Here is a 12,378-nt window from a genome sequence, read left to right on the forward strand (position 1 = left end):
GGGGCCGTCGGCCTTCATTCTGGCCGACCTGACATGCTCGGTCAGAAGGCGGGCACTGCCGGCTGTCAGACTCAAATAAGCAATCCGATTGGTGGAGAGCTAACCCGGAAACGAGGAGCAAGATGAGTCTCTCAAAATCGGAGGAAAATCTTTTAAACTGACCTTTGTGGATCTGAAAACACGTTTCGGTGAACTATTTTAGTAAAATATGAGATTGTAATCTGAACAAGCCACCATGACAGTCTGGGTTTGAGTTTCCGGAGAAACCAGACCCATGTGATGCATTTGTCCAATGAGCTGCCAGTTTTAGATTTTGGGCGACAATAAGATTAGCGCCGCCTGTTGTTATGGAGACGCATTACGTCTCATGGCTTCAGTTTGTTGAGAGGAACCTTTTTGGACCAACTCGGGGAGACTGATCAGTCCGTTTGGGTCGGCCGTCTGGTCGTACCTGAGGAGTTCTTGTCAGACACACGATGGAAGATGTTGTAAGGGTTGTTCTGACTTTAGAGGCAATATCATAAAGTCCTGTTTTTACCTCTCCTGCCTTGTTTTGGTCTCTCTCCTCCTCGTCTGTCATTATGATGAGAAAACCCCAGAACACAGCCACAAAAAGCCGTAACCCTCGCTCAGACGACAAGTTGTATATGGCCTTATAGATAGTGCAACAGTGGGTAAATCTCTGGACTAATTTGCATCGGGCTGTAAAGCTCTGGCACAACCGCCTCTCATAACCATAACCATAACTCCACCCTCTGCTAACCACAGAACATTTATAGATGATAGCCACGTGAGCCCTCTTCACCGTCCTGGAACTATATTTGCACCGACTCTATCGTTTTATTGCAGGTTTTTAAACCAAAAACACATGTCTCAGTGGTGAAGTTGGAAAGGGGGGGGGGGGAGATTGACAGAGAATGAGAGATGAGAGCGATGGAACATGCTGTTTGAGTAAAGTATACATTGCGATAGTGACGTGACATAATAACAGATACGCTCGAGCACACAATAGGGTGTATGCGCTGTCTTTGAACACTTTGAAATATGCGAACACAGTCTCATATTGGCTCGCTTGATGATTTTTGAGGGGTAACTTTGTCATTTTGAGACATTTAAACAGAGAGAAGGTTTTTTCAATAGGGAAGCGATTTGTTTGGCTTTGTTTGTAGCTTCTTTTTATTTTTTTCAGATAAAATTAACTTTTCTGGACAGTTTAGCCACAGGGTCAAATGTATTGATTAAAGGATTTGTGACATTTTTTAACCTTTTTGTTCATTTTTCATGAGTTTATGTACTTTTTTGATTGAAGGAATGTGGGCTGTAAATGCTTTCTAGTTTACAACATTGTTGATGCAGCGTTTTTTATGAAGTCAGCCATTTATTCCACTTTTTAGTGTACTTTTTTGTCCTCAGATCAATAGGTTAAGTATGAAAAGAATCAGCTGGGGATGGGCTCGAAAAACTGAAACCTAAAGCTGAGGTGAAGTTCAGATCTCACATTAAAGGGATAGTTTGGATCTTTTGAGGTGTGGTTGTATACTTCTCCATAGTCAGTGTGTTAACTACAGTAGACGGGGGTCGGCCCGCCCCCAGTTTGGAGAAGCAAGGAGGAGTACGGACACAGAAGCTGAGCAAGGTCGTTCTGGTGACAGGGGCAGCAGCTAAACACATTTCAGACTAGGGATAGACTGATTATGGCTGATTATCAGGCTGTTTTTTTGGCAGTTAGTTTGCAGAGTATCTGTGTCAATGCTTTTTTGCCTGATAACCGATAAAGTTAATGACTTATAAAGTGTTCTACTTTGGCTCGGCTACAGCTCTGTGTCAGTCCCTCTGCTTCGGTTTCACTCCCCACTGAGTCTGACTTCAAGGGCTGGGAACAAAAAAAATGAACAAATGAACTAACCAATGGAGGCAATAGAGCAGCAACTCCCATGTTCTGCGAGTTTAAATTGCTGTTTTTGTCAAAGGAGTCTGGTGGCTTCAGTTCCCCGTCGCAAAGGGCTGTTTGAGGGCAAGGTACATGGCTGAAAATGTAAAACATCTAAATATAGCATCCACTTAAACTGCTGCATCCCCCCCCGTCCACAGCAAGACATTTGCTTAGCTTCTGTGTCGGTACTCCTGCCTGCTTCTCCAAAAATGGGTGCGTGCCGACCCCCTTCTACTGTATCTAACACACTGACTATGGAGAAGTAGCTCATACAACCACACAGTCCAAAATATCCCTTGCATGATATCAAAATAAAAGGTGTGCTATTAGTTTTTTTATTTATTTTCTAGACATTGTATGAACTTTCGAGGATATTTCTGCTCTGAAATCCCATTACTGTCATTTTTGACCTTGATAGAAAAACAGCAGCAGAGATCTCTCACGAGGGCTAGATTTACTCAACCCATCTGCACATTTGATACACACACACACACTCACACACGCAGACACTGGAAAGTGTGCCAGCTGAGCAGGATGGAAGCCTGCCTCATCCCTTACACGTCATTCATCATGTCGCCCTTTTAATGACACCACCTGTGTCAACAGCAAGGGCTCCAGTGGAGTGTGTGTGTCTGTATGAGGATTCATGTTTACAGGCATGCTCAGCAAACATGCAGGTCACATCTGGCCTGGCAACATAAGAACCCCCAACACACACCCACACACACACACACACACCCCTCGTGCCTCTAAGGGATGCTTGACCCTCGTCCAGGCTTTGTGTCGTCTTTCACCCACAGAGATCAGCCACCGTCTTGCAACCTCGCTGTTGTCACTTTACGACAAGGGAGGCGTGAGCTGTCAGCCGCCAGTTGACGGATGCGACGCAGAGATTTTCCACGAGCGGTATCGGCAGTGTGGACGTGACGGAAGAGAAAACAGCTTGTGTACAAAAGAACAGCCGCTGTGTTCCCCTGTCGCATCAGGAGAGCCTTATGTCACATGTTACCGCTTAGTGGATTTGTATTTTAGTTTTCAAATGTTATGTGTTGAAAAGCCGTTATTTCACTGTCCTGCAGTCCAGAGGAGCATGTGATGCTTACCAGGAATTATGCGCGTGGGTGGAACTCTGTTTTGTGTTGTATTAGTGGAACAAATCATTGCATAATGCTTTCTGTGCCTGTCTGTAACATCATGAGCAAAGTCCCAACACTGTCTCAACAGTATAGGCTCTTAGCATCACAAGCTACATGGCGCCCTTGCAAACATGCATGCTTCATACAGTAAAATATTGACGATTTATGCATTGAAATAAATAGAAAAAATGCTCTAAAAAAAAGATCAACACATCGACTTATTTTAATGTCACATACATCATGTTGCAAATGCATTGAAAGTAAACAGAGCAAAGAAAATAGAAGTCAAGACAAGGAGTAGAGCTGGCAGAGACACAACATTAACTCAATGAAAAGATGATCAAACGACGTGACAACTTCAGTCTTTATTTATTCAGGAAAGGATTGTACAGGATTGTACAATGCCTTGATCATAATGTAGTGCAACACCATCGATCGCGCTACAACAACAATGGTGGGATGATTTATGAAAAATGAGCTAGGTAAACACAACCCAGCTGAGGATCTTAACACTCGAAAGTGTTAAGATGCTTGAATGAAAGTGTCAGATAATTAAGCATCATCGTCCAAGGAGTAAAAAATAACAGCAGTAGCAGCAGTTTGTGGGGATTTTCATTGTGGGTTACACAGAGATAAATGCTTACAAATGACTAAGTGCTGTACATATCGAATAATGGGCAGCAAGAAAAGAATCAGAGCATTACAGTAAAATCCCTCAAAGATAATATTGAAACACAAAGCACGTGTGTATTAACCTAAGAGGGACAAAGTGAATCCACAAAGTCGAGGACAGCCCTGATATTGGACTTGAATACAGATTATAAGGTTGTGGTTGAATGATTATGTAGGGTAGCGTGTGTGCCCATTTGGATGTGTCTAATGAGCTAATAGGGTGGTATTTGTCCGTCTATGAGTGCATCAGTGTGTGTGTGTGTGTGTGTGTGTGTGTGTCTGTGTAAACAGCCTCTCAGTGTCTGGGACTGTCCCCCAGTAACAACACAGACACAGACGGCTCCGACATGGGGAGGGGACCACGAGCGTCTGATTGGACGGAGGTGACATGAGTTTTGTCAATAAAACACAGGTTATGTGTGAAGAAAACTACTTATTTAGTCTGTTAGTGGCTCTTAGAGGAAGAATTCTGCACGTCGTCCCATTTTTAAGGCAAATGAGTCACTTTATCTGGTTCCCGTGAAGGGTCGTTTCTTATTTCATGTGCCATGTGTTCCTTTTAAAACATTGTTAAAAGAGAGAAATCCTGTCTCATTAAAGGCTGTGTTATGGTTGTGCGGAGGCTCAACGCTGAGCTTTCACCGTAGCCTACGTGAGTGGCCTGGTATTTATACTTGTGCGTTGGTGAGTGCGTCGAGCCGGCATATGTGTGTGTGGGGAGTGTATGGTAGAGCGAGGGAGAAGGAAGAGAGTGCCCGACTCTAGAGTCCCAATGAGAGAAACAAAGTGTCTCCCCTGTGTTTTTTGACCAAGGCGGGACATCTGCAGCAGAAGAAGTTAACCCTGTCCTTCGTCGCTGTGACGTGTAGTTACATTTTTCGAGAGTTGCACGTAGACGCAGAGATTTTTCCCTGGATGTCCAACATTATTGAAGGTCCCATGGCATGAAAATGTCACTTTATGAGTTTTTTTAACATTAAGATGAGTTCCCCCAGCCTGACTTTAGCCCCCCAGTGGCTAGAAATGGTTATGGTGTAAACCAAGCCCTGGTTATCCTGCTCTGCCTTAGAGGAAATGAAAGCTCAGATGGGCCGATCTGGAATCTTTCCCTTATGAGGTCATAAGGGGCCAAGTTACCTCCACTTTCTCTGCTTTGCCCACCCAGAGAATTTGGCCTGCCCATGAAAATTGAGAGACATCATGGCTTTCAAACCAGCAAAGGGGCAGTTGGTCAAGGCCAAATCCCCAGCATCCACCTTGCCCCCCCTCCTCCTCAAAAGCTACAGACTCAGAAATGGCACATCCTAAGGAAAGCTCATTGTGGGACTGGTTCTAGTGGCTGGAATTCTGGACGAAGGCTGAATTTTGGGAAAGAGACTTCAGATTCAGTATTAAGGGACCACTAAGGTCTATATAAAAGAGACTTCAGATGCAGTATTAGGGACCACTAAGGTCCATGTAAAAGAGACTTCAGATACAGTATTAGGGGACTACTAAGGTCTATATAAAAGAGACTTCAGATACAGTATTAGGGGCCCACTAAGGTCTACATAAAAGAGACTTCAGATACAGTATTAGGGGACCACTAAGGTCTATATAAAAGAGACTTCAGATACAGTATTAGGGACCACTAAGGTCTATTTAAAGAGACTTCAGATACAGCATTAGGGACCACTAAGGTCTATATAAAAGAGACTTCAGATACAGTATTAGGGGACCACTAAGGTCTATATAAAAGAGACTTCAGATACAGTATTAGGTGACCACTAAGGTCTATATAAAAGAGACTTCAGATACAGTATGAATACTCAGATACTGAACTTTTAGCCATTTCAGTTCCTCTCTTTTTTACTCTTTTTTACTCTTCAATTTGCACACTGTTCATCCCCTGCACTGTTTTACACTTTGATCACTGCTGCACTTCTGTATAACTATTTGTAAATAATCCGGAAATGTATTCCATTGCACCTGGAATATCCTTGCAATATTTATAAGCTGTATGCAACGCAATTTCGTTCTGTATGCACTCTGTACATAATAAATGACAAATAAATAAAGTTGAAGTTGAAGTTGAAGTTGAAGTATTAGGGATCACTAAGGTCTATATAAAAGAGACTTCAGTATTAGGGGACCACTAAGGTCTATATAAAAGAGACTTCAGTATTAGGGGACCACTAAGGACTATATAAATGCATCCAAAAAGCACCATGTCATGGGACCTTTAAGAAGAAAATCTAGTTTAAAGACTCAGTCAAAGCTAATCTTTATTCCATTTAAGTCGCAGCTGTAAAAGTGTGTTAGGCCGCCTTTCAGGGTGTTTTAGTTTATATGTGCATTTCCAAAATGTCTATATCCTTATTTTTGCAGAAGAAAAAACAACAAAGTTCAAAAATACAAAATACTGACTAAATGGTAAGTAGTTTCAGTCCAAACGGGCACAAAGGTTTCTTTCGTTGATATTCTGGCAGATTTCAAAAACCTGATGCACGAAGCAGCTATGAATAAGTCAGTGTCTCAGCTTTCAGTAGCACAAATGGATTATTTTGCAAAAAAATACTGAAAGCCATATTAGAAGTGAAAGAGATGTCTGAACACCGACCCCTGAGAGTTCACACTTCTGTCTGAGCGAGAAAATAGTCCCTCTGTCCAAACATGTCCTGGCCCTTTAAAAACTCATCTGTGTCTTCTTCTCCCCTCGCAGGCCCAGAATGTTCCAGGAACTTCACAGCTCCCAGAGGTGTCGTCAAGACGCCGGGCTTCCCTGAGAAGTACCCCAACAACCTGGACTGCACCTTCATGATCTTCGCCCCCAAGATGTCTGAGATTGTGGTGGAGTTCGACAGCTTCGACATGGAGCCCGACACCACGCCGCCGCCGGGGGCCCTCTGCCGATACGACTGGCTGGAGATCTGGGACGGCTTCCCCGCAGGTGAGCAGAGGGTTTGGCTCAGGCTGGGGTGGGGGGGATGAGAAAAATTGAGGAAATGTCGGTTAAAACGGGAGCTCAAGCAGGTTAATAAACTAAATATTTCTAGGGAAGCCTTGAAGAAAGATGAGAGTAAAGCTGGAATCAACTTGCACTAAATTAAGTGCAGAAATACAACATGGAATTGGTCATATTTTCAATGTTTTCACTCACTTTGACATCCCCATTTCCCGAACTAGGTCCAAAAAAGAAACTTTAATAAGTATTTTATGAACTACCAAGGCTATTTTTCAGCTTGAGACCTTGGCAAAGAAATAAAGTATAATGGCTGCCTTTAGAACAATACAAAACCAGGTCAAAACGATCGATAAAGAAAAACGTGCATACAGTAAGGTCTATTTTTGTCTGCTTAATTTCAATTTCTGAGGCATTTCATGAACTCTCAAGTTCTTTTTTTAGTTTGAGCCTCTGTCTCAGAACAAAAGATGCTAAAAATGGATTGCCTACCAAGATAGAGCAAAGAGATCAAATGACAACTGTCAGACAGAACAGAGACGAAGGTGTAAGAATCGAAGGAGAAACAACAGGTGGAGGGTAAGAACAGGGGAAAACGGAACACAGATGCAGGGGATAAATATGAGAAGAGAAGGATGAGAAGTGCTCGAGGAGGTTTCCCCCGGCAGATGTTGACAGAAAACAGACTTGTGGAGGCATAGGCGAGGAGGAGGGAGGAGAACAAAGGACGGATGGCTCCCCTGCAGGTGGGACCAGCTCGGACTGAGTGATGGAGGCAAAGGAGAACGCAGAGGCAAATAATAGATGAAGACATGAGGAGGTAGTCTTGCATTGGCAGACCTTCCTCCACAGCTCAGGGGAGGAAGGTCCGACTACTCCCCACACCATTCAAGGATGGGAGATAAACATTCTTTGGTTTATTGGCATTTCAATCACCAATCACAATCACCTTGGGCGGAGCCAAGAGCCGGACAGAGCCACGGTGCCTCTGCTAAATTTACCCTGCAGAGATCTGAGGACCAGGTAACCATAGTCCTCAGATTGGACAGATAGTCTAGCTAGCTGTCTGGATTTACCCTGCAGAGATCTGAGGACCAGGTAACCATAGTCCTCAGATTGGACAGATAGTCTAGCTAGCTGTCTGGATTTACCCTGCAGAGATCTGAGGACCAGGTAACCATAGTCCTCAGATTGGACAGATAGTCTAGCTAGCTGTCTGGATTTACCCTGCAGAGATCTGAGGACCAGGTAACCATAGTCCTCAGATTGGACAGATAGTCTAGCTAGCTGTCTGGATTTACCCTGCAGAGATCTGAGGACCAGGTAACCATAGTCCTCAGATTGGACAGATAGTCTAGCTAGCTGTCTGGATTTACCCTGCAGAGATCTGAGGACCAGGTAACCATAGTCCTCAGATTGGACAGATAGTCTAGCTAGCTGTCTGGATTTACCCTGCAGAGATCTGAGGACCAGGTAACCATAGTCCTCAGATTGGACAGATAGTCTAGCTAGCTGTCTGGATTTAACCTGCAGAGACCTGAGGACCAGGTAACCATAGTCCAATTAGGTGCTAAGACTAAGACGACAACATCAACACCACCCTCATGTCTGTGCGGAAGCCATTGCCAGCAACCCGTTAGCTTAGCTTAGCATAAGACTTGAGATATTGGAACCAGCCAGGCTGGCTCTGTCCAAAGGTTAGAAAAATCCAACCTTTAGTAGCCTTTACTTCAAAACCCAAATTTTTTTACTATACACAGCCTTCAACCTACAGAAGTGTTAGTACGCCAACAGTTGATAATAATCAGAAATGGCTCAGCTGTTAATGTGAAAAATTTAATCTTTTACTTGAGACGTGTCCTCCTGTGCACACATGGAGGCTGGATGTACTGAGAGAGACTCCTTCACGGCTTGCTCAGTGTTCCCTCACCCACTACATTTGGAAAATTGGCTCTTCGGCACATGAGTGACGTCGACGCGTCCTGGTCCTTGGACAGCGTTTTTCGGCTTCCATTGTTGTCTAATTAGCCGTACAGTGGGCAGATAATGGTGAGAGCTACATACCTTGGACAGGCCTGAGTAGGTTGCCAGGTTGCCTACAATACCTGCTACCATGCCCAATGCGTTGCTGGTTATTGCCAGGGAGGAGACTGGCATGGGAAAAACCTGAGGGACACAAAGACTGGCACAGGTATACAGACAGTGACACACACTTTGAGGCCGTGCCAGCATACATAACATGCCAGGCTTTTCCTCTTGGATGATCTGAGTGTGTGTGTGTGTGTGTGTGTGTGTGTGTGTGTGTGTGTGTGTGTGTGTGTGTGTGTGTGTGTGTGTGTGTGTGTGTGTGTGTGTGTGTGTCTCAGTGCAGATAACAAAGCATCTCTGCAGCAGGGTGAAGACCGCGATGATAGTTTTACATCCCATCAAAAGCGTTCGCAATGTTAACACGGACACCAAACATTCCCATCATGCACTGGTGTTGTTTTTTCTTGAAGAGCTGTGACTCTGTTCTTTAAAAGGAAATTGTTTGATTTTTTTCTGGTAAGATTTAATCAGACAAACCAACAACTAGCGCTGATTATTTCTGGATTTATTGAAACCCATATTTCTGATATAAAAACTTTTTGAAAAAAATTTGACTGTATTTCCATTTTATCTGCAGTACTTCACTACTCTCACAGCATTGCTTCTAATAATCTGAGAACTTTCCATTAATAAAAAAGTATGTTATTTCATTGTTACAATTAGATGTCAGTTCTTCCATTCCAAGATGTGAATGTGTAAATTAGATAAAACAAGTATCAAGCTTCTGTGTTTTTGCTCAACGTGACCAAACATTTCCCAGGACAGTGAAGCCAGAAAAGGACAAAGTGGATTATAAAAGCTGATGAGTGATGAAGCTGACAGTCTCCCTTTACTCCCCTGCTCCATCTCTCACTCTATTTGTCTCTTCACTATCCCTCTTTCTCCTCTGGTGTCTCCACCTCCCCTCCGTCTTCCCTCAGTGGGCCCCCACATCGGCCGCTACTGTGGCCAGACGTCCCCGGGCCGTGTGATCTCCTACACGGGCATCCTGTCCATGACCATCACTACTGACAACGCCATCGCCAGAGAGGGATTCTCCGCCAATTACACCATCCGCGAGAGGAGCCTCCCCCCAGGACACGAGGATGAGGGTGAGCAGCTGGAGTGGCCATGAGAAAGGGAGGGGTGGGAGGTGTGAAGGGTAGACTCGTTGTCTGGCATTATGGAGGGACCCTAGATAAAGGATTTTTATTTGGTTAGTTAAAAACCTGATATTGTGATATATTGGCCGATAACCAACCCTAACCCCGAAATCCAGAAACATGTAACAAAACATAAACAGATTTCCCTAACATTAGTTATTTGTAGTTATTTTGTGTTCTCACTAAAATAATATGATAATAATTTGTTTTATTGTCACAACAGAACATCAAAATATATTAAAGTTCTGATAAAAAAAAATTATAAAAATACAAACTTAAGATATGAAACTTAAAGTCCTTCGAACAAAAACACATAAACAAAAAATAATCACGGGACGTTGTAGAGCGTCCTCTGGTGGACAGACTATTAAAACGCCAACACTAATAGGGACGTTGTAGAGCGTCCTCTGGTGGACAGACTATGCAACGCCATCACTAACAGGGACGTTGTAGAGCGTCCTCTGGTGGACAGACTATGCAACGCCACTCACTAACAGGGACGTTGTAGAGCGTCCTCTGGTGGACAGACTATTAAAACGCCAACACTAATAGGGACGTTGTAGACGTCCTCTGGTGGACAGACTATGCAACGCCATCACCAACAGGACGTTGTAGAGCGTCCTCTGGGGACAGACTATGCAACGCCACCCCAACAGGACGTTTGTAGAGCGTCCTCTGGTGGACAGACTATGCAACACCATCACTAACAGGGATGTTGTAGAGCGTCCTCTGGTGGACAGACTATGCATCGCCATCACTAACAGGGACGTTGTAGAGCGTCCTCTGGTGGACAGACTATGCAAGCACTCATAACATGGTTGACAGTCAGTTTTTTAAATATTCATTCATTCAATGATGCCAATAGTTGCCTAACTGCCTAATATCGGTCGATAATATCGGCCCGCTGATATGTCGGTCGGGTTCTAGACCAGGGTTAATTTCCTGGACTTTTCTGTGTCTCATTTGCCTTCAACAGGATGAAAAATTAAACATTTCCCTTAGCGAGACGCTGAGTCTTTTTCAGCTGCAGGGGCTCAGCTGTATGTGACCTTTGACCTCTGACCTCCATGTTGGGGGACGTCGTGGTGTGTTTAGTGACCCAACCATCCAATCCCGACTTCCTCCCTAAGGTAGCGTTCTTATACAGCAGCAGTCATTGGGTTGTACAAAGCTTAAAAAGCTTAACTTTTCTTAGCTATATGAACGTATTGTTTCATGAGACCAGGCTGGGGTAACCCCGCCCACCTGGTGCTCTGATTCAGGATCTGATTTTGACAAAAGTGACTGTAATCTTATCTCTTAGCTGCAACTTCTTTTCACTCCTCCTGTTGAACAGTGATTTCACACAAGAGTTGCTCTCGGTTATGGTTCCTGTTAATGGGCTGTGTTGTGTCCACATGTTAAAAAAACAATCTGTGTGACCCTGTAGGAATGCCTGGAGAGAGATAAGTTATGTTGACCCGAATGGTTTTTGCACTTTTGTAACCTCACCCCCAGTCACCCCTGGGTAGGAATGTGAGAGGTGAGTTTATCTAAAGTCCCACAGTGGCTAACAGGGGCACTTTGGGAGAAATTAACACTAAAATTCCACATACCACTGCTCTAAATTGATATTTAATGACTTCAAGTCAGCTGACTATGTATTTATGTAGTGTTTGGGTTAGGATTTACTTGACATGTCCCAACTGCTAGTCACTGAAGCTATTTTTCTTTCTTTTCCTCATTTAAAATGGCAAAAGTGTCACAATAAATTTGCAAAACACTTCAAAAAATAGGTGTAAACTAATCAAAAGTATCCAGTAATTGATAAACAAATGTCACATGTGCTTGAGTTTTTGGAAGTATCAAATGATTTCATCAGCAGATGGAGTTTGCCCCTTGCCATATAATTCTAGATGTTCAAATTTTATTCATTTTTGAGCACTTAAGGACCTCTGGTCCATGTTGGCTTACAAATAGAGGTAGGATTGCCCAGTGAAAATGCTTTTATTGGTATTCAACTTGTGAAAACCCATCCAAATCAGTTAGAAACGAAAGCATTGTCAAAGAGTTGTTTTCGAAGTCCTTCTGCACATTGTTCTAGGTCAGGGGGAGCGTATTGTAAAGCTTTTATTTGCATGTTAAACGTATGTGATACCACCTCCTTCAATCGCAACAGAATACAATGAGCTGGAATATGATTCTGAATCACACATGCATGTAGACGTGTTACCAGAGGGGTCGCATCATTATCTGGTCTTCAGTTTTCTTGTTTGTTTTAGCCCTGGGCAGAAAATGTGGGTTGTGTGTGTGTGTGCGTGTGTGTGCGTGTGCGTGCGTATGTGTGTGTGCGTGGGGCGGTGCATGCATGCTTGTGTGTGTGCCATCTGCTGTTGATGTTCAGCGTTAATGGCAAGGTACATGGGTGATGTCTATACAGTATTCATCAAATATATCTGTACTGTGTGTGTGTGTGTGTGTGTGTGT

General features: G+C 43.6%; 1 protein-coding gene across 1 annotated transcript in view; it reads left to right on the forward strand.

Annotated features, from left to right (window-relative positions):
* The window catches only part of LOC116699084 (neuropilin-1a), a 120,158-nt gene that overhangs the window by 53,325 nt on the left and 54,455 nt on the right, over window positions 1-12,378 (forward strand). The window contains exons 4-5 of the mRNA XM_032531477.1: window positions 6,443-6,670; window positions 9,691-9,861. Coding sequence (XP_032387368.1) covers window positions 6,443-6,670; window positions 9,691-9,861 — 399 coding nt within the window. The remainder of the gene's footprint in view (window positions 1-6,442; window positions 6,671-9,690; window positions 9,862-12,378) is intronic.

The sequence above is a fragment of the Etheostoma spectabile genome, chromosome 12 (genome assembly GCF_008692095.1).
Source record: "Etheostoma spectabile isolate EspeVRDwgs_2016 chromosome 12, UIUC_Espe_1.0, whole genome shotgun sequence".
Classification (NCBI taxonomy): Eukaryota; Metazoa; Chordata; class Actinopteri; order Perciformes; family Percidae; genus Etheostoma; species Etheostoma spectabile.